The sequence below is a fragment of the Castor canadensis genome, chromosome 16 (genome assembly GCF_047511655.1).
Source record: "Castor canadensis chromosome 16, mCasCan1.hap1v2, whole genome shotgun sequence".
Classification (NCBI taxonomy): domain Eukaryota; kingdom Metazoa; phylum Chordata; class Mammalia; order Rodentia; family Castoridae; genus Castor; species Castor canadensis.
The window spans coordinates 42,193,568-42,220,068 of NC_133401.1; the positions used below are offsets into that span (position 1 = coordinate 42,193,568).

General features: G+C 56.1%; 2 protein-coding genes across 6 annotated transcripts; one reads left to right on the plus strand and one right to left on the minus strand.

The window, feature by feature from the left end:
* On the plus strand, window positions 1-9,549 carry Prr7 (proline rich 7, synaptic). 3 transcript variants are annotated; one of them, XM_074058765.1, is made up of 4 exons: window positions 1-184; window positions 7,112-7,342; window positions 7,802-8,450; window positions 8,636-9,549. In XM_074058765.1, the coding sequence occupies exons 3-4, from the start codon at window positions 8,039-8,041 to the stop codon at window positions 9,031-9,033; spliced, it is 810 nt and encodes a 269-aa protein (XP_073914866.1). In that variant the 5' UTR covers window positions 1-184; window positions 7,112-7,342; window positions 7,802-8,038; the 3' UTR covers window positions 9,034-9,549. The 3 variants fall into 3 exon arrangements, with proteins under 3 accessions (XP_073914866.1, XP_020018360.1, XP_020018361.1); XM_020162771.2 differs by lacking the exon at window positions 7,112-7,342; XM_020162772.2 differs by lacking the exon at window positions 1-184 and having other exon boundaries at window positions 621-7,342.
* Dbn1 (drebrin 1) lies at window positions 9,538-25,823 on the minus strand. 3 transcript variants are annotated; one of them, XM_020162764.2, is made up of 15 exons: window positions 25,593-25,820; window positions 21,031-21,086; window positions 20,357-20,469; window positions 20,155-20,229; window positions 19,891-20,037; window positions 19,679-19,756; window positions 19,280-19,431; window positions 19,132-19,195; window positions 13,680-13,739; window positions 13,463-13,586; window positions 12,570-12,707; window positions 12,063-12,233; window positions 10,943-11,646; window positions 10,561-10,663; window positions 10,206-10,414 (listed from the first exon to the last, which is right to left on the minus strand). In XM_020162764.2, the coding sequence occupies exons 1-15, from the start codon at window positions 25,676-25,678 to the stop codon at window positions 10,344-10,346; spliced, it is 2,142 nt and encodes a 713-aa protein (XP_020018353.1). In that variant the 5' UTR covers window positions 25,679-25,820; the 3' UTR covers window positions 10,206-10,343. The 3 variants fall into 3 exon arrangements, with proteins under 3 accessions (XP_073914863.1, XP_020018353.1, XP_020018352.1); XM_074058762.1 differs by lacking the exon at window positions 12,570-12,707 and having other exon boundaries at window positions 9,538-10,414; window positions 10,595-10,663; window positions 25,593-25,823; XM_020162763.2 differs by lacking the exon at window positions 12,570-12,707 and having other exon boundaries at window positions 25,593-25,819.
* Between the last annotated feature and the right edge of the window lie 678 nt (window positions 25,824-26,501).

Genomic DNA, 26,501 nt, shown 5'->3' on the forward strand with positions numbered 1-26,501 from the left:
AGGCTCAACACGCGCCGTGTACGCGCCCGTGCGCGCGCCCCGCGCCTCCAGCCTAGCGCTCAGAGCCGCTTTCGCTGCCACTGTCTGCTTCCCGGGGCCGCCGCCTACCCAGAGCCAGGGGTTCTGTTCGTTGGGCCGCTCGCCCCGAGGCAGGAAGACGAGCTCGAGGAGGATGCCTGGGCCCGTGAGTACAGCGGCGGCTGCGGGCCGGGCGGGTACTGAGCGCGGGCGGGAAGATGGTCCCGGGGCTGAGCCCTGGGACCGGGGTTTGTAGCTCTACGCCCTGGCCCGGGGTCGCCACCTGGACCCCCGCCCAGGCAGCGGGCAGCCCCTCCCCCAGCTCATACTGGAGGGCCGGAGGGAGGGAGGGAGGGAAGGAGGGAGAGCGCCAGGGAGCGAGGGAGCCCGAGCGGGGCGCGAGCCGCCACCAGCTCGCTTGGAAACCGTTGCCACAGCAACGGGGTTGCGCTCCCTGGCAACGCGACTGCGGGGTGGCGACGCCCCCTCCCCCTCCCCCACTCCACGCGGGGTGGGGGCGCGGGGGTAAATATCGCCCCTCTGGCTGGGCTGGGTGTGCCTGCCTCCACGGCTCGTCGAGGGTGGGGGGTGGGGGTGAGCGGTTCCGTGGGCACGAGCTGGCTCCCACGTGGCTGCAGTCGTCGCAGCAGGGCTCTTAGGGTGGCTGCAAACGTGGAGGCGGCCCAGACCTGGGCCTGCCGCGGGAGGAGGAGGCTTGGAGGCTGGGTCTGGGGTCTCTGCCCGGTAACTCCCATCACCGTCATCATCATCATCAGCGCCTTCTCTCAAGTTGTGCTTCCCAGAGGCGACGTTCTTTACGAGGGAAAAGGAGACAATTTCGCAGACCTCCTCCTCATGGCCCAGGCATGTGCCAGACCTCCCCATGGGCTGGCGGTTGCTCTCTGCTCCATGTTCCTAGTCTCCGTTCTCCAAAAGGGGTGGAAGCAGAGTGGGCAGGAGCAGAGGAAAGGACACTGCTGACCCAGGGAAGCTGAAGCTCAGGCCACATGAGAGCGACCCAGCCCATTGTCTGGATCACAAGTGCCCCTTTCTTGTCTGTGCACAATGCCTCAACTGTGCTGGGTAGTATGCAGGTTGGCTGGCAGAGAGTCCAAGGCCACATGGAGGTGCCCGGTTCTACCGGGTGCGCATCTGGGAGCCGAGTGGCCACTGAGTCAGAGGAAATGACCTCTGGCTCCCCTCCCAACCTTCTCTCAGTGGGCAGTGTGCTGGAGAAAGAAATGGTCCCCACTGCCAGCTCTCCAGGGCCTGACTCAGCAGATGCCAGCCCAGACCACAGGCTTCTGATCCAGCATCCCTATGACCACAAACACCTTGGGTTTCCATTTCCATTCAGGAAGGTATTCCCAGCAGCAGAAGGACCAGTATCTAGGGTGTTTGAGACTCTGGCATCAGATGTCTTTAGATGGGTACTGCCTGGGAAGCAGGCTTGAGTCTCCTGCAGGCAGGGGAGGCCTGGGGAATTATTCACAGGCTCCTTTCATTTTCCTGCTCTGTGTGGAACCCATGTTAAGCACTCTGCATTCATTATCTCCTGATTCTTACAGCAATGGTAAGGTAAGTTTCATCCCCACTTTTTTGAGATGAAGACTCAGGCTCAGGGTGGTGAAGTGACTTGTCCAAGGTCAAACAGCCAGTCTGTTGGCAAGCCCCTCTTGGCTTGCAATACTCAGCTCCTGTGACCCAGGCAGGAAAGAATTGTAGGGCCTTCTTGAGGAGCATTCTTGGCCTTCCTTCACGTTCCCCCAGTGAGGAGGTGCCCTATGTTTTTCAAGGCTTTATGCACCTCTCCTTCCAACCAAATCAGCCAGATTCTTGCTTTTCGGTCATCTGTATATGACTGGGTATATATGTATGTATACACGGATGACTATAATGCTGCTGGGCTGCATTCCTCTCTCCCTCCATTTTCTCTCTCTGGGTGAGAGGAAGCAATGAGGGCTGCCTCAGTCTCCGGGAACAACCCCCTTCCCTCCACCAAACCCCTAATCTTTGGCTCATGGGCTCTGCAGCATTATCAGCTTGTGGTCCAGGCTGTGCTGGACTCTGTGATTGTGAGGATGGAAAACCAAAATGCCTCCAGGGGCCAGGGGTCAATAGAATGTGAGTGAGGTCGGCCAGGGAGCTGCTCTGCTCCAATTGATGTCACCTTGTGAGGTGTGGATTTGGTACAACCAGCTTGTCCAACTTCTGAGATGAGCCAGAAATCTAGACCATTATGCAAAATCTGCTTTTTCTATGTTGGCAACCAATCAGAATATTGAAAAAAATAGATGACTGGGTCACAAACATATTTATGAGCTGTGTCCAAGCAGAGGGCCGGAAGTCTGAGACCTCTGGTCCCTGCTAAGGTGAGGGTAGGTTTTTGCTGGACTACCCCGGCTGCAAACAATATAGTGCCATGGACAGGTGTCCACACTGGAGCCTCTCCAAGCTGAAAGGTGCTGGCATTTGGTTGGTCACATGCTGCTGTGTACACTGGACTTACTTTGTTGTGTTCCCTCCTTGCTACTGCTAGTCAGGTCTCACCATCCCTGCCCTGCAGGTGAAAAAACTGCCTCAGGTATGGGAGTAGCCAGGATGGCTCAGGGCAGAAGTGGGATTTGAACCCAGGACCTCCCCTCAGTGCTCTGCTGTAACAGCAGGCTTCTCCCTACAAGGAGGGGGGAGCATCATCCTCCCCCACTGTGTGGCCATTTACCTGGCAGAGACAAAATTATTCTCATGCTGGGGGAGGGGGTGGAGGCATGGGGAGCCCCTGGAATTGAGGTTTTCATGGAAGAGTCTAGTCTTTGAGTGCCTTGCCCCATGCTCCCCACAAGAGAGCCAGAGTGAGTGCTGAGGGCTGTGTAAGGCCTTTCTACTTACAAGCCTATTGGAGCCACAGTCCCTATTGTCCTGTTTACAATTTCCAAAGCCATGGATTCCTAGCCCAGTGTCAGGGTCAGGTCACAGAGCTTCTCCCTGTAGGCCAGGGGCCAAGCCAGCACTTTAGTCTTGGTGGAAGTGAGGTTGTAGCCAACTCCATGCTTGGCTGACCTTGGGAGCCAAGATAAGTTCTGTCCTCAATCTGGCCTCAGTTCATCCATCTTGGTGTAGGACGGGTTTAGAAATTTCACCAGCGCCTCCCTGAAATGCCTTTCCTGCCAGCATGGTGGGCTTTGCAGTCTCTAGGGCTTTACAACCAACGGGCTCCACGGGCCTGAGCTGGAGCCTGCATCCTTGTCTGTAGAAGGGTGACAACAGCCACCTCCTGATTGTTGTTAAGATCACGACTACAAAGGCCAGTGACATGTGCAAGGCATACAGAAGAGGGTGACAGTCACCTCCCTCAAGCCTGCCTTCACTCAACCTCTCTTTCCTCCTTCCCTGCGCTGTCGGGGTCTGAGTCTCTGTCTTCATCTGAGAATTTCGTGTACGGGGCTCCATCTTGTCACCCTGCTGCCTGGGATTTCCTCTCTCCACCTCAGCCCCTAGTGGGTGCCTCCATGTCATCTTTTCCTTTCGTTCATAAATGTATGGGCTCTCAGTTTTCTTATAACCCACCCTGTGAGGTCCGAGAGCTGGGTGATGGCTTCTTTGTCTGTGACATTTTGGCAAATGACTGATATTTCCCAGGACTGAATTGGATGCAGACCCAGCTCCTGAGGTGTTCTCTCTCCTACAGCTAAAAGACCGAACAGGTAACTGGGCAGCTCCAGTGGCTCTTTTAACAAGTGGCTTTTGAACTTCTGTGTGCCACTTGATCAAGGCAGTAGCAGCCTCTGGTGTTGGACACAGGCTACTCCAGAACATTCTGAAATCATTGGGCTTGATTCTTACCCACCCTGGGGTGAAGTGGCTCAGGGCTGACTTGCCCAGGGAAATGACCTAGGAGGCCCAGAGGTACCAGTAGGAGCTCAGCCTAAAAGCCATGATCTAAGTCACAAGGTGCTTCCTAGCCAGCATCTCTGAGAATTTGTTAGAAATGTAAACTTTGGGACCCCATTCCAGACCTGTTGAATCAAAGGCCGGAAGTGGAGCTGGAAGTAGAAGCCCTCCATGTGGTTGGGATGCTTCTGTATGTTTGAGGGGCAGCAATTTAACTGTTAAGGGCAGGACTGTTTCCTGAGGCAGGGACCCTGGAGGGTTCAGGCAGAGGGCCTGGGGGAAATAAATGGGCAATGTGAAGAGTAGGCTTGGCAGGAGCCCAGAGTGGTAGCAAGCATGGTAATAGGTGATGGTGGCCTGGCCAGAAAAATGGCAGAAAGATTGAAGGACGTGGACCAGTGAAGACAGTCTGCACTGAGGGTGGCGACAACAGAGGTGGCTGGAATGGACAATGGGCCTGTTGCTGAGATAAAGGACCCAGTAGTAATCTTGGGGGTCTAGGGTTGAGGGGCCAGGGTTCTTCATGCAGAGGGACATCATAGTAGGTGCCCACAGTGATGCAAGCAGACCCTACAACATCAGATCAGTGGCCCTTGGGTATCATTTAATCTCTTTGAGCCAAAGTGTTCTTATCTGTCAAATGGAAGGATCACCAATGTGCTTTCTAGGAAGATAGGGAGAACTCTCCGTGGTGTCCTGCCCTAGGCAAGGAGCACCTTAGGGACATGTGTCTACATCCCCAGCTCAGAAGTGGCAGCATCAGAGCGAATGTTTGTTGTGCACTTCCACATCCTGTGCACGGGTTAGTTGTCACTATAGCCACAGAAGAGGGAACTGAGGGAGCATGATGGTTAGGAAATGCCTGGGTCTTACTTTCATCCCCCTGCTGAGTGTGGCCTAAGAATACAGTAGAAAACCACAGGCTCAAAATGCTACATGGAAATCAAGATGGAATCCTAAGGGATGTTTAAATGATCTGCAAGAATGTAAGAAAAGAGACCCTGAAAACAAGTAAGATGGCGGACATAAGGATGAATTCATCTGAAGAGGGCACAGCTCCTGACAGATAGCAGAGTTGGACACGTGGCAGGGGTTTGTTGCTATCAGCAGTCTGGAGGAGTGAAGCAAATGGCTGAGACCAAGATTGTGGATCTGAGTCTGAAAGGTTTGGCTGGTCAGTCAGCATTTTAGAAGGCCTAAATGAACCTCTCCATGCTTTTGTACTGAGCATCTGTTATGCACTAGGAGGCTGCTTCCGTCAGATTACAGCCCTCGGGGCCTGCTATAGCCCTAAAATGAGTGTTTAGCATCAACACCCCCACCCCTAGCCCCTCAAGCTGGATGTTGGAGCCAGACTAGGGTCAAAGGGCCAACTCAGCTGTGAGGCCTCTAGCAAGAGACTTCTTTGTTGGCCCACAGTTGCCTAATCTGTAGAATGTAGCAGTGATGCCTACTTCTTGGCTAAGGGGTGACAGTGGCACCCAGATTTGGGGAGTGACCTGGCCTAATGCCCAGACTGCTAAATTAGGCACCCTCAGGGCATAACTCCTACATTTCGTTCATTGTTGAACCTGGAGTGGCCATTCCAATCTCTCTCATCCTGTCGCCCTTCCCCCACCCTGTCCACAACAGCTGTGGGCTGGTGGCCACACACCTCAGGGCCTTGGTGAGAACAGGAACATACATGTTGGCTACTAGTTGGCTAGACTGCCCATTGCCCCAAGGCTGCCAGTTCATGTACTGAGCACTCACAAGCACCAGGCTTCTCAGTCACATCTCACTCGGTCACATAGGGCAAGTGTTTAGACACAGAGCTTGTATTCAGTTGCAGGCTAAATCTTAGTTCCTTCCCTTAGCTGTGTAACCTGGGGTGAGTCATTTCGCTCTCTGAGGCTGCCTTATCTATCAAGTGAGTACAACCACTTACTGACAATCGTGGGGTTCTGCTTGGAAAGACAAAGAACAAGTCCTGATGGCCCTTGACAGCTATATTTGTATTTTTAAAATTTAATTAATGAATTTTTTGTAGGACTTGGGTCTGAACTCAGGGCCTACACCTTGAGCCACTCCACCAGCCCGGTTTTTAGTGATGGGATTTTTTGAGATAGGGTCCCAAGAACTATTTGCCCAGGCTGGCTTTGAACCTCCTGATTTCTGCCTTCTGAGTAGCTAGGATTATAGGTATGAGCCACCAGTGCCCAACTTGACAGCTATTTTTTAAATAACATGAATTTATCCTTAGAGATGGCATCTCATTGTTTCCCCAGCACAGGGCTGGACCCAAACTGGGCTGAAGCCATCTTCCTGCCTCAGCCTCCTGAGTAGCTGGGATGGCAGGCCTGTGTCACTATACCTGGTTCTTGACAGTTATTTCTAACCTTAGCTAAGCCCCATTACCTCCAGCCACGCAAGTACCTTTTCTGACCCAGAGCTCTTCCTGCCCTATCAGGCCAGGGGGACCCCTAGTTAGTGCCAGTTTCCTTCAGAACATTCCTGTTTCTAAGGACTCAGGAAAAGGAGAACAACAGATTTAATTAACTCCCAGTGACTGGCAGCATCGTGTTTTTATCCGGGCTGCGTCGCCATGGCAGCTTCATGGCAGGGTTGTCGAGGGGGCGGGCAGAGCTATTGTTCCTGCCATTGTCTGTTCTGGAACGCAGGCCCAGGAGAAAAGGACTGGCACAGGCACCAAGTGGCACATGGCTGAAGGCAGTCATGGAGTCAGACAGGAGCCATCTGGGGAGAAGCTGGGGTGGCAGTGGCCTGGCAGCCTTCTAGCCTGGGGCTCAAGCTCCCTTAGTGTGGTGTGCAGTGGGGGGCAGGTGGGTCACTGGAGCTCCTGGAAGAGGCCCATAAAGAAGCTTAAGCAGCAGCACTCCCCACCCACTCAGGATGGGGCTTTGTGGCCAGGCCTGGGTTTACATTACACAGCTAATCACTCCCCAACCCCTCATGTGTGAAAGAGACATTCCAGTTACCCAAAGGGTTGTGTGTTAAAGTTCCTGTCAGCAGGTACTCAAAAAGGACTTGCTTCTGCTCCGTGGGAGTGGTGACCTGTCACCCGCCACCCTTCACTGCGTGAAGATGCAGGGTTGCCCCTCAGCCTTGACCATAGAGGAGGTGGAACAGTGAGTGCAGGACTAGGTGGGTCCCAGAGGCAAGCTTGTGAGTCTCACTTAGTTTTCCTTTCCATTCTGCACAGGGAAAGGAATCGGGGAAGGGAGGTGGCAGCCTGGAGATACAGTAGTAGAGCCAAGTGGGGCTGTGGATGGGTAGGAGGCGGGAGAAGCGGAGTTGGAGCTGGAATAAAGCAGGCGGAGACGCCGAGAGGAAAGGAAGAGAGCCTGGCCCACGCCCGCAGAGACGCGTCACGCACAAAAGCAGGGACTGGTGCGCAGTGGCAGTCGGAGCCAGCCGCCCAAGTCCCCTGCAGGTGTGGTGATCAGAAGGCCGCGGTGCTGGGCTGAAGCTAGAGTGGGATGGGCGGCTAATGGGGCTCTAGGAGGTGGACTGCCTTTACCCGGCACAAAGTAACCGCGCCGAGACTCGCCTTCAGCGCCTTGGTGTCCACAGTCCTCTGAAAACAGTTCTGGGCTGGGGTAGCCTGTGCCCGGGGGTTACGGGTGGCGAATCTCTCACTCGGGCTCAGCTTCCGAACCTGGCCTTCGTGCGCCCCCTGCTGGCCCACTTCGGGTCCCGTCGGCACCTGCAGCGGCTGGGTCTCAGATCGGGGAAACCCTACACGGGAAACCTCCGAGCGTGACGTCATCATTGGTGACGTCACCGCGCCCCTGGGGAGTGCGGGGGTTCCCACAAAGGAGGTTTTCCCGGGGCAGCGTGGGCCGGGAAGTCGTCGGGGGCCGCGGCGAGCCTCTCTGTGTCCGCCCCGCAGGTCCCTCGCGGCCCCGGGTGAGACACGCCCGCGCTGGCCGGCGCCATGGGAAGGAGCAGGCGCCACAACTGCCCCCCGCCGGCGCGCGCACGAGTTGAGCCCCGCCGCAGGCAACCCCCGGCCGCGGGTCCCCGAGTGACGCTGGCGGCACCTGGGAGCGTGGCGCGGGCTCGGGGTTACGCAGAGGAGCCCAGTGTTCAGTGAAGCTGCTGAGGACCCGCCGCCCGCGCCGCCGCCATGGTGATGTCCCAGGGCACCTACACGTTCCTCACGTGTTTCGCCGGCTTCTGGCTCATCTGGGGTCTCATCGTCCTGCTCTGCTGCTTCTGCAGCTTCCTGCGCCGTCGCCTCAAACGGCGCCAGGAGGAGCGACTGCGTGAGCAGAACCTGCGCGCCCTAGAGCTGGAACCCCTGGAGCTCGAGGGCAGCCTGGCCGGGAGTCCCCCGGGCCTGGCGCCGCCGCCACCACCGCACCGCGGCCGCCTGGAGGCGCCGGCGCACGCTCATTCGCACGTGCACGTGCACCCGTTGCTGCACCACGGGCCCGCGCAGCCGCACGCGCACTCGCACCCACACCACCACCCGCTGCCGCACCCACCTCCGCCCCACCTCTCGGTGCCACCCCGGCCCTGGAGCTACCCGCGCCAAGGTGAGGAGTCACCTCCGCTAGTGGCGGGGACGGGGCCTCGGCGGGGGGCGGGCGCGCTCTGACCCACGTGGCTTCCACCCGGGAGAACCTGGGAGGGAGCGGGCTGGGGCTGGCGGGGAGCCTAGTTCTCTGCGGAGACTGGGGATCTGTGGCCTCACCCTCTCGGACCACTTCCCATTCCGCAGCGGAATCGGACATGTCTAAGCCACCATGTTACGAAGAGGCGGTGCTGATGGCCGAGCCGCCGCCCCCCTACAGCGAGGTGCTCACGGACACACGCGGCCTCTACCGCAAGATCGTCACGCCCTTTCTGAGCCGCCGCGACAGCGCGGAGAAACAGGAGCAGCCGCCTCCCAGCTACAAGCCGCTCTTCCTGGACCGGGGCTATACCTCGGCGCTGCACCTACCCAGTGCCCCACGGCCTGCGGCACCCTGCCCTGCCCTATGTCTGCAGGCTGACCGCAGCCGCCGGGTCTTCCCCAGCTGGACCGACTCAGAGCTTAGCAGCCGCGAGCCCCTGGAGCACGGAGCTTGGCGTCTGCCGGTCTCCATCCCCTTGTTCGGGAGGACTACAGCCGTATAGAGGGGCGCCCGGCGTCCCGGGCCCCACCGGCGAACTCCTGGCCTGACTGCGGGGCTTTTTAAATGCTTCCCTTGGACTGCGGGGAGGGGTGGGAGGAGGGAGGGATTTCTTACCCTGTTTGTTACATTTTGAGGATAATAAAGGTGTGTGATCTGCTTTGGTACAAGCGGAGGGAGCACCTGCTGCTTGCGCCCAAGGTTCTGGTGACCAGGCATGGGGTTGAGGTAGGGGGTGCTTAGCAGGAAAGGGACCTGATCGCATGTTTCCTACAAGCTGGTCGGGAGGTAGCGAAATGAACCTATGATCAGCCTTCAGAAACCAGAGGCTGGTTCTCTCCTGGGGCATCAGACCCAACCTAGCCTGCTTTTGTGGTCGCAGGGCCCTCCTTGATAGCAGAGGTAAAGTGTCCTCTGTAGCTTCGGAGGTGGGAGGAGTTGGAATGCGGGTCCGAGCAGACGGCCCACGCCAGATCAGCCCCTGGAGGCCCAGAGCAGCAGGCCCGAAGGGATCTGGATTTCTTTATTAACAGACATGAGCACGACCCGTTACAGAAGTTTGTGCTTTCCAAAAAAACAGTTACTGAATGTGAAAAAGGAACCCAAGCAAAGAGAAAGGAGTTGGGAGGGGCCACCCAAACCCCTGGGCCCCATCCATAGCCCTGACCTGAATCACGCCTAGGGCCTCCAGCCTGGGACCTGCCAGGCAGGAGAGGGCGGGAAGCCCAGGAGCCCCAGCTGGGCCTGCTACTTCCTTTCAGCCAGGCAGGGAAGGGTCAAGAGAAGGGTGGGGAGGGGTTCCCAGGGAGCCAGAGCCACGAGCCATTTATTGCCATGTTTTTAAAATTCGTGCAAAATACCTGAAGCCCTGGACAGAGAATACAAAGTGATATTTTTCCAAGAAACATAAAACTAGGAAAAGAGGTGGGGGGACATTTTCCCACCAGAGCTCTCCACCCCCCAACACCAGGCCCCAAGCAGGGTGAGGCCTCCACCCCGGCCAGCTGAGCGGGAAGGACTAAGCTACAATCTCGACCGGGTGGGGAGGGAGAATCTGCAACAGCGTCTCAACTACCAACGGGAGGAAAACCAGTCAACTGTACAAGTCTCCTATCAACTTTAAAAAAAAGAGAGAGAAAAGCTGTAAAAGTCAGGCCCTGCGGGTAGGGAAGCGGATAAGTCCCCGGCCAGGGCCGGAATCCAGAGTGGGTGCCAGGCGGAGCTGCTGCAAATGCAGGCGCTGTGGGCCGTCTGGCCAGAGGCCGGCGCAGGTGGGCGGCCTTGGCGAGGGCAGCCAGAGGGCAGGCGCCGCCGCTAATCGCCACCCTCGAAGCCCTCCTCCTCTTCCGGTACTGGGTCTGCATCCCAGCAGGTGATGTCGATTTCTGGTGTTGACAAGGGAGAGGAGTTACTTAGATGGTCCAACCACTGAGAGCTGGGCCAACTATGTGTGTAAAGACACTGGGGGCCCACACTCAAACCCCACACCCTTACCGAATTCCTTCCCCATTGTCCATCCAGGGAGCACTACCTGGAGGCTTGTTGTAGAACACAGGAGGCGGAGCCTTTGCACACAGCTCTTCTGATTGGGCAAACTCATCCTCCTGTGATTGACTGAAGTACCCTTCGCTGGCCTGTTGGGGGGGGGAGTATGGTCACTAGGACACACCCTCAAAGGCTAGACGCTGACCTATCAAGGCCTGAGACCCTCCACCCCCCCCCCCCACAATGATTCCGTCAGTGGTTGCCAGGGAAACAGATGCCTGCCTTGGGAACAAAAGCAGAGCTGGCTCAGGGAGGGGGAGTGGACTGGAACTTCCCCCAATAATATGGGTCAGTTAAAGGGGGACACGGCTACAAGCAAAGTCAGCCCCCTGACCACCATCCCTCCCACCAGGCTGCCCTTGCCCCACCTGGGTCCCCTCCTTCTGGGTGGTCTCCCCATTAGTCAGCAGGTGGGGTTCTGGCTCCAGCTCCTGCTCCTGCTGTGGCACCTGATCCACCTCCTCCAGCGCTGAGGGCAGAGTTGGGGCCTGGGGGACAGTCAGGGGTTCCCCTTCTACTTCCTCCTCTGGGTCACAGAAGGTAGCTGGAGGCTCAGGCAGCTCATCAAAATTGAGAAGGTTGGCACAGCCTTCGCTTGCTGGTGGCAGTGGCTCCTGAGCCACATCATCCATCAGAGGCACCTCTGCCAGGGTGACCTCAGCACCCGAGGGTGGTGTGGGGGCTCTAGGCTCAGCCTGGGGTGCTGAGGCCCCTTCCCCATTGCCAGGCCATAGGTCAATGAGGCTGGCAGTGGCAGGGGTGATGCTGTTGGCAACAGTGGTGTCAGCAGTGGCAGTGTCGGTTTCTATGGTGTCAGCTGCATGGGCATCAGCCACTGAGGTGTCAGCTGCAGTGGTGTCAGCAGGGCCAGGCTCCACAGGGGAAGCCAGGACAGCTGGCTCCGGAGACTCCGTGACCATCAAGTCCTCCATGGGGCTGCCTTGCCCTGGGGAAGGCTCCTGTGCCTGAGGGGGCTCCTCCATGGGGTCAGCCCAGGCCTGAGGGGTTGCTGCTGCTCTGGCCTCCTTGCTGGTCTCTTCACTATCCAGGCTGGGGCTGGGCTCCTGGGTGTCTGTCAAAGCACATGTGGAGGAGACAATGCAGTCAGTCAGTCCTCTTGGGGCAGGATGGAGATCCTGGGTGACTACAATACCCCATCCACCCAATGGGGAGTGAGGGGGGACTTCTGCAAAGTACACCTCCACTAGGACTTCCACACAGGGTACCTTTCAGCACCAGTGCATGCTGATCTACCTTTACTAGTGTCTTTAAGCCACTGGGCGGCTCCAGGAGGAAGGCTCAGTGTCCAGAGATGGGCAATGAGCCACTGAGGTTTAGAGAGGCAGCTCTGACTGCAACACTAGGGCTCTGCCCTGCCACAGCCACTTCCAGGGCAAGGCAGTTTAGGGAATGGGTGGTCCAGTTCCCTGGCTGTTACTATAGCAACCAGGGTTGCCAGCTCAGGAAGTGATGGGCACCCCCTCTCACCCTGAGCTGGTGGGGGCGGTGGTGGCAGTGGTGGAGGCTGTGAGGATGTGACCTCATCCAGGGCCCGCTCGATCTGCTCAGTGACAGGGGTGGAGGCCGTGCTGGAATCAGATGGGCTCCGGGTGGGGATGGGGGTGGGTGCCATCCTCCGGTGGCTGTCCAGGTGGCTGCCTGAGGAACGAAGCCCCAGGTTAGTCAGAGGGGGTGGGGGAGCCAAGTGGGATTAGGATTGTCCACCTTGGGGTCAGGCCAGCACCTTGTCTCTGGAGTCTGGGTGGGGGCTGGGAGCTCCCCAGGCCCCCCAGGGGCCAGACCACAGCTCCAGACCCTGTAAATTAGGCCCCCAGGAGCCAGTGCCCTGCAGGGCCAGGGGCAAGAGGCAGGCAGTACCTGCCCTGGGGACAAAAACCAGAGATGCGCAGTCAGGCTGCAGGAGCGAGGGCCGGGGGGCTGCTGGGAAGCGGGGCCCTCCTTACCCCCCCGCCGAGGCCTGGGGCTGCTACCTACATGGGAGGGAGGAAGAGAGGTTTGGGGTGCGGTGACAGGTGATATAGGGAAAGGGAGTCCGTGGAGGGGAAGAGGAGGAAGAGGAGGAGGAGGAAGGCCCACTGTCCGATGCCTTTATGAAAGGGCAGTACGGACGACCTGCCGAGAGAGACAGACAGAGAGAGACAGAGGACAAGAGAGGGTCAGTCTGCCCCACCCCTGCCCCAAGGCCTCACTCACCCGCCCCCAGGGCAGCCTTGGATGTACAAGCTGCCTTCAGCCAGGGCATACATTCAGCCAAGCTAGGCCACAGCCTCAAGCCATCTGATGCCTCCCACCAGCACCAGACACACGGCCATGAACTTGCCACACACAGCCAGCCTCTTGGAGCAGCAGCAGCATCGGAGCCAGTATGCCCCAACCCTGGGACCCCAGCTCAGGACCAAGCTCTCCACGGGTGCAAACACTCAGACCAGCAGACAGGGAGTGGAAAGGTGCTTGGGGTGGGGGTGGGGGCGGAAACTGCACGGGGAGAAGCCAAACAAGGGACTCTGGGTGCAGGCTGCTCAAACTCAGGGCCAGGGCAAGAGCCTGTCCCACATGCAGTCACAACCCTTCAGGCCAGACCTAGTCCAACCCAGCAGGGCAGCTCCTGGCAGCCAGCGGTGTGCCTGTGCCCACACCAGACTTGCCCAACTTGCCTCAAGTACTACTAACTGCCCAGCCAAGGCACAACATCAATACCGCCCCCCAGCCCTTTTGGGGGTATTGCCACCTGGGAAGCCATGGGTAGAATCACACTGGATGGAAGGGTCTTGCCTTCTCCAAGGGGTCCTTGGGCAAGGCTTCTCTTCCAAGAAAGACTGCCAAAGGTGCTTGGGGTCATAACCTGAGAGGTGGGGGCCAGGGACTACCTGGTCGGTGGTTGAAAGGTGAAGGTGCATCGCAGCTGCTGGCGGAGGCTGATGCAACTCGTTCTTGCTGTTTAAAGAACTCTCGTGGGTTGTCAGGCCGCTGGGCAATGATGGCGGCTGCCTCCTGAGAGCACAGAGAACGGTTAGAGGTGGGCTGGGTGAAGCCAAGCTGGGGCAGTCCTTGCCCCATCTCAATTGCTACCCTACCAGCTCTTACCTCCACCTCCGATTCTGATTTCTTCATCTGGGTCTCTTCCTCCTCATCCCGTTGATCACCCTAGAAACCAAAGAGACAGTGTCCTGGACATTGGTCCCCACAGGGACTCTTGACCTCTTTATAGAACCCCCATGTCTTTTCCATAGTCTGGCAGTAAGGGTCCCAGGTGGCCCCTCTGCTCCCCTCAGCACCCAGCCACACAGCCTTCTCTCCACCCTGAAGGCTCTCAGTGTCTCCTGCCCAGCCTGGCAAGGCTTTGGGCACCTGGCTTACTCATCCCCTTACCTAACTAGGTGCCCAAAATCAACTAGGGACACCCCTTGTTTTTTTTTTTTTTTCATTTTTCTTTTGTTATTCATATGTGCATACAAGGCTTGGTTCATTTCTCCCCCCTTCCCCCACCCCCGGGACACCCCTTGTTTTGCAGCTAGTTGTTTCGACTTCCCATCCCTGTACTTGGGTCATCACACACACTTCATTGCCACTCAGACACCTGCAGCACGGCTGAAGCCTCTTTTTAGTTCCCTGCCTCTCTGCTCTTTTCCCCCCAAGTTGTTCTCTAGGGCTCTGAAAGGACCTTTCCAAGAGCCAGACTAGATCATGATCATCCCCAGCTTAAAATCCTTCATGGATTTCCATGAGCCACAGCAAATACTGGTTGAAATGGCCCACCACTGACTTTTTTCTTTTGGTGGCAATGTGGCTGGCTAGGCAGACACTACCACTTGAGCCACTCCACCAGCCCTTTTTTGTGATGGGTTTTTTCGTGCTAGGGTCTCTTGAATTATTTTCCCAGGCTGGCTTTGAACCTCAATCCTCCTGACCGCTGCCTGAGTACAAACCATTGTAGGTGTGAGCCACCAGGCCAGGCAGGCTTTTTCCTCTTTTTTTTTTGGCAGTACTGGGGTTTGAACTTAGCACCTCATACTTACTAGGCAGGCTCTCTACTACACCAGTCCTTTTTAGTGTTGAGTATTTTTGACATAAGGTCTGATGAACTATTTACCCAGGCTGGCTTCAAACCCAGATCCTCCTGATCTGTATAGCTAGGATTACAGGTGTGAGCTACCAGCACCCAGCCTGCTGGCTTTTTTGTGTGTGTGAGGGTGTGCGGAGTAAAAATAATATAGAAAAGTTTATCAGTAAAGGAAGTTAGTATAACAGGATGAAAGTGGAGAGAAATGGAAAAAAGACAAAAACATTTCCTGCCCCCATGCAGGAAATGGAGACTTTTTTTTTTTTGAGACAGGGTTTTGCTATGTGCCCCATGGGCTCAAGATCACAATCCTCCTGCTTTAGCTTTCCCAGTGCTGGGATTACAGTGTGCACAAGCACACCCAGCTCCACAGCTGGCTTTTGTTTTGCTGTTATAATGTTTTTTAAAACATTAAGTTGCTACTGCTTTTTTTCTTTCAGTACTGACTTTTGAACTCAGGACCTCACACTTGCTAGGCAGGCACTCTTGTATTTGAGCCACTCCGCTAGTCCTGTAGCCCTGTTTTTGTGTTGGGTATTTTTGAGATAGGGTCTCATGAACTATTTGCCCAGGCTGGACTGGAATTGCGATCCTCCTGATCTCTCACTTCCAAGTAGTAGGATTACAGGTGTGAGCCACCAGCGCCTGGCAAGTTGCTACTACTTAAAAGTCAGGAAGTTTTGGACTGAACTGAAATTGGGATCCAAGTTTCTTTGGTTGTTGTTGTTGTTGTTTGTTTTTGACAGCATTGGGGTTTGAACTCTGGCGCTCTTCCACTTGAGCCTCACACACACTTTTTGGCTGTAAGTATTTTCCAAATAGGGTCTCAAACATTTATGCTCAGGCTGCAATCCTCTGCCTCCTGAGTAGCTACAATTACAAGAATTGAGTTGTTTTTTGAGACAAGGTTTTGCTGTGTGGCCCAGGCCAGCCTCAGTCTCCTGAAGTGCCTATTTTCTCCAAAAGACCTGGCAACACTATCCTGTCATGCTCCTCAAAGCACTGGTCAGAGCTGGACTATAGCTGCCTTTCCACTAGGCCCGTGCCATCTAGCTCACCACAGTCCCCACCACTCCCTACTACCCTTTACCTGCCCACTTCGCTCATGTTCAAGATTGAAACCCAGGTGTACAGGTAGGCAGGCCCCTTGCCTGATCTAGCCTCCATCATCCCTCCAACACCACTGCCCACCCCAGCCCCAATGGGCCCATGTAGTCTGAGAGGTTGACAAAAGTCCTCAGCATGATAATCACGGTGCCTGAAACATGTATGCCATCCCACCTTTGTGCCTTGGCATGAGACATCAGCCCATCGTCCCAAATGCTTGACCTCCCACCTCAAGTTCAGCCCTGCTGGTTTCTAGCCTCAGCTTCAGTACTACCATCTGAGAAAGAGGTCATTGGCCCATGCAAGTCATTTCCTTCTCTGGGTCCCCACAGGGAATTCCCAGCATCCACTACAGATTACACTGTATAGTCATTTCCTGTTTCGGGGTCCCCTCCCCCACTGCATGAGCAACACAGGATAAGGACCCAGGTCAGTCTGAGTGGCCAGTGCAAGATCAGTACATGTTTGCTCAAATGAACTGGTTATACCAAAAGGGGCACCCTTACTTAGTATCCCCTGCTGCTCATGGAACAGATGGAGTGGAGGAGGAGAAAAAGCTATAGGTAAGGTGGTGAAGAAACAGGATGTCTTTGCTTTTTTTTTTTTAAACTCAGGGCCTCACACTTGCTAGGCAGGTGTTCTACCACTTAAGCCATTCCACCAGCCTTTTTTTGTGTTGGGAATTCTCAAGATAAGGTCTCTCAAACTATTTGCCCAAGCTGGCCTCAAACCAATTTTCTTGACCTCTGCCTCCCAAGTAGCTAGGATTACAGGAGTGAACCACTGGTGCTTGGGTAGGATTGTCTTTGCTTTTGAGCAAACTTGCTTAGTGTAATTTTACTGGGTTCCTTTTCTGGGCATCAATAAAACAAAGGACAGAAGCAGTTTACTTTAACTATGAGCAATGGGAACACCACAGAAAAAAGAGCTGCAGCTAGAAGAGCAAGCACTGCTGTGCCTAAGCATTTTCAGATACATGGGAACTCCCTGGCAGCCCAGGCAAAAAGGGAACCCAGACAAGGAACACAACTCCTATTAACAGGGAGAGAAAGCAGAACAGCTCCTAAATCAAGAGACAACATTATGGTGCTAAATTTCAAAGTTTCTCATGTGGGAACCTACCTTAGAGGACCTGAAATCAAAAGGCCACCACTGCTGGCAGAGTGGCTCAAGTGGTAGAGCACCTGCCTAGCAAGTGCAAGATCCTGAGTTCACACCCCAGTGCAGTTAAAAAAAAAAAAAAAAAAAGGCCACCACACTGACTTGCCAGAACGTCCAGTCACTGCAATGAGTTAACATCAGGGGATGGATTTACTATAAAATATTGGTGTGAGCTCACTCAGATTTTCCCCAAGATGCCAGGATGAGTGACAAATGGGGGAAATCACTATATTAATTCTGTCTCTGTGTGTGTGTGTGTGTGTGTGTATGCGTGTGTATGCATGCATATGCCCTGAAGTTTCCTGTAAAAATAAACTTTTTTCAAAAAGACCTTGCTAGTTGGGTGCCGGTGGCTCATGCCTGTAATCCTAGCTACTCAGAAGGCAGAGATCAGGAGCATTGCAGTTTGAAGCCAGCCTGGGCAAATGGTTCTTGCAAGACCCTATCTTGAAAAACTCATCACAAAAAAGAGCTGGTGGAGTAGCTCAAGGTGTAGGTCAAACCTCAGTAGTATTAAAAAAAAAAACAAACAAACCTTGATATGCATGGATAAATAAAATGTGGTATATATGTACAGTGGATTATTATCAGCCTTAAAAAGGAAGGAAATTCTGACAGGTATTACAACATGTATGACCGATGAGGACATTACGGTGAGTAAAATAACCAGTCACAAGGGACAAATACTGTGTAATTCCACTTATATGAGGTAAAGTAGTCAAATTTGGAGACAGAAAGTAGAATGATGCTTTTCCAGGAGTTGGGGGTAGGGGGAATGGGGTTAGGGTTTAATGTGCACAGAGCTACAGTTTCACAAACAGCAAGAGTCCTGGAAGCAGATGGAAGTGATGAGGGCACAACAGGTGAAAGGACTTAATGTCACTCCACTGTACACTTGGAAGTAGTTAAAATGGTATAGTTTATGTGAATCTTACCACAATCAAAAGCAAACAAATGAATTCTATATATATATATATATATATATATATATTTTTTTTTTTTTTTTGTGGTACTGGGGCTTGAACTCAGGGCCTCATGCTTGCTAAGCTTGCTAGACAGGCACTCTACCACTTGAGCCACTCTGCCAGCCAAAAATGAATCATTTAATAAAAAAGAAAACAAAAAAAGGCCCTGCCTATCTTGTTCTCTGTTTCTGACAACTGGCACAGGGCAGGCGGCCACAGGGTGTTGACTGAATAGCCGAGGCTGGAGCTTACCCACTACACATCATCTCCAGCCATCCAGGGCTGATGAGATTTGCAGTGAGCTCTGACAGCCACTTAATACTGGAGCTTACAGGAGTGTCTTGAACCCTCCATTCTGGCCTCCTATGATTGTGATCCTGGGTCTCATTCCGGTCATTATGGCCCAGCTTCTGCTCATCATGGTCTCAATGGTCCATGCTGAGCCATATGCAGTACTTACCCCTGAATGACCTTAGGTATTTCTGACATACTAAATTCAGTTCGGGTGCCAGGAGTGTTGTATAGTGGTACAGAGCCTGCCTAGCATGTATGGGGCTTTTAGTTCAATCCCCAGCACCATAGATTTTTTTTTTTTTTTTTTTTGAGCACCTACACCTTGAAGCCATTCCACCAGCCCTTTTTTGTGACGGGTTTTATCAAGATAGGGTGTCACAAGCTGTTTGCTTGGGGCTGGCTTCAAACTGCGATCCTCCTGATCTCTGCCTCCTGAGTAGCTAGGATTACAGGTGTGAGCCACCAGCACCCAGCTACCAAAAAAGATTTGACTCTGATTTCCAGGGACCAATCCACAGACCCACCAGCCATTCCCCATGTCTGGAGATGGGACAGCAGACCCTGGTGTAGAGGCACTCAGAGCACTAGCCCAGATTCATTGAGGCAGCTCTGCAGCACTCATTGTAGGGCCCAGGCCTCCAGCCCTCAAGTGCAGAACCTGTGTCTAATCCACCCCAAGCTGCCCAAGCTCCACAGTGGGGGAAGGGAGAGGGGAAGCCAGGTCAATGAGAGGCTGGGTGAAAGTGGAATTTCTCTTGCAATCCAGAGAACAAGCTTCTTCAAGGAGGGACAAGGTGGGAACCCTGACACTCCAAGACACACTTCCATGCACATCACCACAATAGCCAGCACTGTCCCCAAGCCACTGATGTCCCCACTTGACCCAGGAACATGAAGAATGCCCTGATTTCCCTGACCAGGGCCCAGGATTCCCTAATGAAGAACTTACAAAGATAGACTGCTCCTTCAACCGCCTCTTGGCCTCTTCTGCTTCTAGAGTCTGCTGCTTCCTCCTGGAATGACAAGTAGGCAAGCACCCTGCTCAGGGTGGGTGGGGAGGGGAGCAGCAGTGTGGGTCTGCAGGCCGGTGGGCTCACCTGTGCTCCTCGATTTGCTGCTCCCTCTCTCGGTAGCGCCGCTCACGCTCCTCCTGTTCCTGTCGCTCCTGCTCCATCCGCTCCTGCTCAAACCTGAGCCTGGCATCCAGGGCCTTCTTCCGCTCCTCCTCCTTCCTCAGCTCTTCCTCTTTCTGCAAACATCCTCGCCAGAGAATTGCAGGCCCTGAGCCCCAGGGATGCCCCTGCCCCATCCATCCCATCCCCGGCCCAGGGCTGGAAAATTTGGAGATGAGCCCCTGTGCACAGGAGGTCAAAAGAACTCTCCTTCAGCTGGGCGAGTATGTGAATGGGACACACCATCGAGGTGAGGGACTTGGAGCTACCCCAGGGCTCAGGGAGGGGAGATTCAGCCTGAAGGCCAGGGTTGTGGTTCCACACCTTGGCCTGCTCCCAGAACTGCTCACGGTTAATCCGTTTCATTTCCACGGCTGCGTCAGTCTTCTGGTAGGTGGTGCCCTGCAGAGTCAGACACCCTAGCATGAGCACAGAGAGCAGCTGAATGATCCAGGGCTCCCACACAGAGGGTGAGGGGAGACCAGACTTGGGGCAGGACCCTGGGCAGGGCCAGCTTGCCCCAGGCACACACTGACCACAGGCTCGGCGTTCTCATCCTCCCGCAGCCGCAGGCGGTGCAGCACGGGGCTGGACAGCCGTGCTAGCCCGTTGGACAGCCGCTGTCCGATGGCACCTGCATCAATGTCCTCCACGCTGCTGGCATTCACGATTACGTCAACGCCCTTCCGCAAGAAGGCAGTGTTTAGGTGACATCCGGACTCCCTCCCATTACCACCCCCGGCATATAGACCTGGCCCTGGGTAACTGTCCTCTATCATGAGCCTGGGCCTCACACACACCTGAAAGAACTCAGCCACCTTGGCCACGTGGCTGGCACAAGCACACTTTCGGGCATCAGGCACATCTTCACCAACCTGCAAAGTACCCAGTGAAGAGCGGGTCAGCAGCCTGAGGGCCCAGCTACCCCGCTGGGATTGTCCCCAGCAGCACCCTGGCCACTGCTCTAAGGCCTGCAGCCCACCCCAGCCAGGGGCTGCATACCCAATTGATGAGCACGTATTTAGGCAGAGCAGCTTGGGAGTCTCTGACACTGCAGAAGCCATACATGACCTTCTGGTTCTCGAAGTGGCCCGAAAGCTCCTGCAAGCCCCCTTCTGGGGGAATCAGAAAGGTGTCAGGACTCTTCATCTCCTATACCCATACCCCACAGAGGACCCAGAACTCCAGGAGTCTTCCGGCCTCTGAGTTGTGTGTTGTGGGGCCAGGGGGCAGACAGGATCTAGCTTGGCCTCTGAACCCTCCAGGGCCCGATTCTGGATGGGACTTAGGGCATGCATTCACACATCTCATTTTTCACTCTTCACAAATCTGATGTTTCACCAGGTGCTCGTGCCACGCAAGGTAAAAACGAAACTTTACTTAATAAAGTCTTCTGGCCCTGAAGAAAATAGGGCTGATCTGGGCCACCCTTCCCTCTTGGCTGTGTGACTTCGGGCAAATCACTTTGCCTTTCTGAGCCTTCTTAGAAGTCAAACAGAAAACAAGGCTTCCTCCCTCCCCACTCTGAGGAATGAAGGGATGACAAGAGGAAGGACAACCGCCAGACAAGTGTGGGTCTGCTGGATGCAGGCGGGAAAGCGGCTGGGAGCCAGGCGGGTGGGGAAGAAAACAACCAGAGGGTGGGGGGGAGGTGAAGGAATGGCTGGAATTCTTACCTCCTGATGCTGCAAGCTTGAGGTCATCTGAGCCATCCTCATAAGTGTACAGAGCCCTGGGGAGAGGGAGGGGTGGCACACAGAACTGTCAGGGCCCAGGCAGCCAATTTTGGGTGGGGATGGCTCTGAGGAGGGAAAGGAACACCGAGGGGGCAGGAAAGAAAAGAGAACGAAGAGGAGGGCTTCTGTTGTTGGCCATGACACCATAGCAGAGTGCATCCTGGGAGCCTGGGGAGGCCTGGGTCAGACGGGAAGCAGGGAATGAGGGGCAGAAATTGCTGCCTAGTCAGCTCAGTGCGTCCAGCTCGGGCCCTGGCAGCCCACAACCTGGTGGAGCGGGTGTGCGATGGAGATTCCAAGGCAACGGTTCCTTGGTTACCGTTCCCTGGCTACCACGATCCTCATCCCTCATTGGCCGGTGCCAGGAATCTACCTGGCGCGTGCCTTAGTACCCGCTGCCCCTCCCCCTATGGGGAGGGAAGAGGAGGAGAGAGAATCTGATGCTTAGTGCTGGGCATCCCCCGGTAACCATGGGAACCCAGCAATTGGCACAGGAACCAGCCCACCAGAGCTGCATTCTCCTAGAACACAAAGGACCCGGGGGACCCGCCCTCACACCCAATCTCCACCTCTCTGAAATGAGGATGAGGCTACTGCAGTCACTCCCTCCCAGACTCTGGCCTCCAGCTGGCCGTGCTCTCCTGGCCTTCCAGCCCCTAGGCTGCCTCCGCCCTAGCTGAAACCTCCTGGGACTGCAGGCCTTCCCTGCGGGCCACAAAGCTGACCCAGCAGACTTCCTCCTCCTCTGTAGTCTTTCCGGCCTGTTTCTCCCTAGGCAGCATGGGCACAGCATCCATTTCACGGAAGGGAATGCAGAGATGCCTCCCAGCCCGATGCCATCCCAGGCAGGGGACCCATGGGGAAAAAGATGCCTGGATCAAGGAATTTGGGCCTTGTCTCTAAGGCTCAGCAGGTCTCAGACCCTTCCCCAAACTACCACTTCTCTACTGCCAAGGCAGGGGGCTGGAGGGAGGAGAAGGAGAGAGATGGAGGAGAGAAAGGGAGGGAGAGAGGCAGAGTGAGATACAGGCAGAGAGGAGAAAGAAGAGCTTAGACAAGTGAAGGGATGAAGAGGAAATGAAGGATGGAGGGAGAGGGGAAGAGAAAAAAGAGGAAGTAAGGAAGGGAGAAGGAAGAAAGAAGAAAGGGGGTCAGGGGGAAGAGGAAAGGAGGGGGAGGGGGAAGGGGGGAGAAGAGAAGGAAGAAATGAAAGGAGGGTCTGGTCTCAGCCCCAAGAGGGTGCTGGCACAAGTTGTTGCCACAGCCACATGGCCCTTCTCCTTTCCAAAGCCCTCCCTCCAGAAAGAGACACAGGTGAGCTGGAAGGCTGGGAGTTCCTGGTCCAACTGTTGCCCCAGCCGCTGCCCTGACAGCTGCTTCCCAGAACAGCTGTTCCACCACCTGTCCAGCTGCCCCTAGCCCACTACAGTGAACAAAGAGCTCTCAGAGAAGCAGGGTGTATCCCTCTCCATTCACTGATGAGAAACTGAGGCACAGCCCATACATCCTGGCTCCCAGACATCAATCTACACTCCCTGGGATAAGCTACTTGTCTCAGCCTTGCCCAGGCTGAGGCCCCTTCCCCACCCCCACCCCCACCTCCCAACAGTCCCTTTTTTCCTGCTAGGGTGACAGCCACAAGCAGAAACCATTCTTAACTTCAAATGCTTCAGTCAGCCTTCATCCCTCAGCTCTGCCCAGCCTACCTTTCCATCTTCACCTGTATTCATACCACACACTTGGACTACACCTGATGGTTCCCTGATCCAGGAACATGGTTCTGGATTCTTCCCACCCTCGAGCCTCTGCATGTGTGGTTCTCCACACATGGAAGGCCAGACCTGCAGAATGCCAACACTGCCTCCCTAGGCAGTCTCATCTTGAGCTGGGCCTTCCTAGAGCACCTACCACACCCCAGCAGGTCAGGAAGAGGCGTCTGACCCTACACCCTAATGGACCAGTGCTCCTCTAATACACCAGAGGCACCCTCAGCCTGGGTTGGTGTGGAATCCACAGGGAAGCACTTGAATCTGGCTTGAATCACTAGCTTCAAGCCCTGGACATAGTCACTATCCCAGATGGTAAGTTTTATGGAGGAAGGAACTCCAGCTAACATAAACTGTTCTCTGGGTCCTGGGTCCAGCACAGAGCAGCACCATGATTTGTGGTGTTGACTCAAACTCTTAGAAACCATCCAGAAAAATTAGACTACGGCAAGGAAGAAGCTAGACTGTGGCAGCTATAGGGAGACCCTGGGGACCATCATACTCTCAGAATGTCAGAGCTGGAAAGTCCCTGGGGATCGTAGGTATGATTGTACTCAATTCAAGAGCACCCGAGAGGAATAGGAGCTTTCATGTGGTCACACAGCAGGTCATATCACAACCAGGGCAGTGCTACACAATCTGACTTCCTTAGGTACCCTGCTGCCAGTGCCAGGGCAGTGGTGTATTTCAAAGACCTTACCACCTAGGGGTGAGTCACTCTCAACCCCATCCTACCCCAGTTCAAAGTCAAGGTAGGAGGACAGCAGCACCAAATCCTCTTTGCCCCTCCCCTCACAGCATTTTTACCCAGGACACTCCTCCCTCTGGACTTCAGATCTCACTGGATCCTGAGTTCTGTGCTGGGCTCTGAGGACACTTATGTCCCCTTCTGCAGGATGTGATCCTCACACCCTTTTTATAAAATGTTATCTGGGCCCTTGGGAGTGAGCAAATGTGTGTGTGTGTGCAAGGGTGCATGCATGCATCTGTGTGTGTCCCACACACAACCCAGATGGGGGCTGACGCACACAGGGGATGAATAACTCCCTTTGGCCACATGGATGCTGATGGGCGGTGGGAGCCCAAGTCTCTGCTAAGCAGGATGTGGGGCAGAAGTGGTTGGGGATGTCCAGTACTGGGCTGCCAGAGCTCTGCTTTGGAGAGGTTAGGGCAAAATGGGGTATAAGGAGAAAACACCCCACCATCCCTGCAGACTGGAGGGCAAGGGAGTTGTTCTGGGGTGGGCTCTGCTTCTCTCAGGCAGGGCCATAGCCTAAGGCCAGCTCCTCTACCAGGCCAAGCCAGGAACGCCTCCTATGATCTCAGTCCCCCCAGGGGCAGTGCTGGAACAACGGGTGGGTGGGCCGTCTGCCTACTTAGCCTGTGCTGGCCTCTCCTGTGACTGACCAGCAGGACAGGAGAGCTTGTCTCCGGAGTCCATCCCTCTGGGCCTGGCTGCTGGCCAGTGCTGCAGCACCATGGCATGGATGCCTGGCTATCTTGTCCCTGCCTCCAGCCCCCAGGTCAGTGTCTGTACCTGGCTGCCTTTCCAGAGCGAGGGTGATGTCAGCCCAACTGGGGTCCCTCAGACCTGCCCTCACTATGCCTCAGTTTCCCCAAGAAGAGCCTATTCCTGCCTGCCAGGGTAAGAAGAAGCCTAGGAATAAATGGGCACTTGTCCCAGGAGAAGAATTATTGGAGAGGATGTTGAGTCCAGGACAAGGCAGCATGGAGCCCCTTGGTTTTCCTGCCACCCTGGGAGCAGGTGGTCCATCCCCTCCCCCAGCTCACAGGGAGACAACAGCTGGGGAGGGGGAGAGAGGAAGTCCAGCTCCTCCCCCACCAGGAGCTGAGCTCCCTTTGCTGCAGGGTGAAGGGGCTCGGGGTCCAATAGATGTAACTCATCCCCACATCCCTCTCTGCGGGCTCCCTTCCATCAGGCCCTCCAGACAAGCAGCTCGGTCCTCTTGGTCTCCCCCGGCCCAGCTGCCTGGTTCCTTAAATCCCCTTCAGGTAGAGGAGAAAAAGGTTCATCCCTGCCTCCTCCTCCGCGACCCGGGAGGGTGAAGGAGTCACTTCGCGGTCGCCATGTGGCAGTGAACCTCCCACCATCATATCCCAACCCAGGTTAGGGTGGGGGGAGCGGACAACTCCAAGAAGCCCCCCAGTGGGCGGGGCGCCCTGGCCCCCAGCCCGCTCCGCTCCTCCCCCGCCCTGGGTTTCCTTTGTGCTGTGGCGGGGCCGGCCCGGCTGGGCCAGGCAAGGCAGCACTGGCTCCGCTAGCTGGGTCCCCGCCCCGTCCTCGCCCGGTCCTCGCCCGCTCGAAGGTGGCGAAGGTGCCCTTGGCCGGCCCGTGCACACCTGTCCCCCGGGCCCGTGGAGGGGGCAGGGAGGGAAGGGGGATGGGTTCCTGCAGGGCCATGCGGCCCCGGGCCACACATCTGGACCCCAAGTCTATCCGGCCTGCATCCGGCAGCCGCTCCCACCGCACGACTGTGGCCGCCTCTGGGCGCTCGGGGCCCGGCAGCGCCCCGCCTGGCCCGGGCCGGCCCCTCCCCCGGCGCGCACAAAGGCAGCCCCTCCCTGGCCCTCCCGGCCCCGATGCACCATTTCGGGGTCCCCCCCTCCCTTCCCGGCTGCGGGCCGGCAGCACTGGATGGAAACAAAGGCGCGGCGGCGGCGGCGGCGGCGCGGGGACAAAGGGGCCGGGGGCGAGGGCGGGGGGGGGGGTCTCACCAGTCGGCCGCGCTCTCCTCCCGGATCACCTCCTCGTACGCCGCCAGCAGCTCCAGGCGGTGACCGCTGAAGCTGACGCCGGCCATGCTTCGGGCCGGACTGGGGCCGAACGGACAGACGCACGGACGGACAGACGGACGGACGCAAGAGGGAGGGAAAGAGGGAGTCGCCGCCACCGCCGCCGCCTCGGAGCCTCTGCAGCGCTGCGAGCCGAGCGAGCCAGCGGCCGGGGGAGGGGAGCCGGCCGGCGGGGGGCGGGGGGCGCTGGCTCCGCCCGACTCGCTCCCTCCGCTCGCTCGGTCCTAGCGCCGCCCTGGCCCGGCCCAGGGGGAGGCCCGCCCCCCCCCCACCACACACACACACACACACACACACACACACACTTCCCGGCCTGTCCCGGGCGTCCCCACGCCCCTTGCCCATAGTCCTGGTGGGCAACACCTCAAGTCCGAGCTGCTCCTCTGCTCTAAGAGCCCCTACCACGCAAATCCCAAACCCTCACCTCCTACCTCGTTCCCACCGTGGGCTCTCACCCTCTTCCCCCAGCCCCAAACCCAGCCGGGTGCCGACCTCACCAAGATCCCAAACCTATGACCCAACCTCAGCTTCTTCCCTCTGTTCTCTCTCAGGGTCTAAAGGGTCCAGTCCCACCCCTTCTTTCACCTCCATCCCAACCTCACCCCACTTCCAGGTCGTCCCACTCTGTTATACCCATTTCCGTCCTAGCTCCTCCCTAGCCCAGTTCACATAGCAGCCCACCCCTGGCCTACCTACCACCATTTTTCCCAGTTCAACCCCATCACTACCCAGTGCCATCTGCAGCAAAACCCACATCCAACCCAATTCCTTTCCCATCTCGTCTCCAGCCCCCATCTGCAGCCCCATGCTTTGGATAAATGCACTTTCACT

Coding starts and splice junctions, on each gene's coding strand:
- Prr7 (XM_074058765.1), top strand. CDS start 8,039: ATGGTGATGTCCCAGGGCACCTACACGTTCCTCACGTGTTTCGCCGGC. Junction 8,451..8,635: donor CTGGAGCTACCCGCGCCAAG/GTGAGGAGTCAC, acceptor CCCATTCCGCAG/CGGAATCGGACATGTCTAAG.
- Dbn1 (XM_074058762.1), bottom strand. CDS start 25,678: ATGGCCGGCGTCAGCTTCAGCGGTCACCGCCTGGAGCTGCTGGCGGCG. Junction 20,038..20,154: donor AGGTGGCTGAGTTCTTTCAG/GTGTGTGTGAGG, acceptor TTCTTGCGGAAG/GGCGTTGACGTAATCGTGAA. Junction 10,415..10,594: donor CAGAAGAGCTGTGTGCAAAG/GCTCCGCCTCCT, acceptor TGTCAACACCAG/AAATCGACATCACCTGCTGG.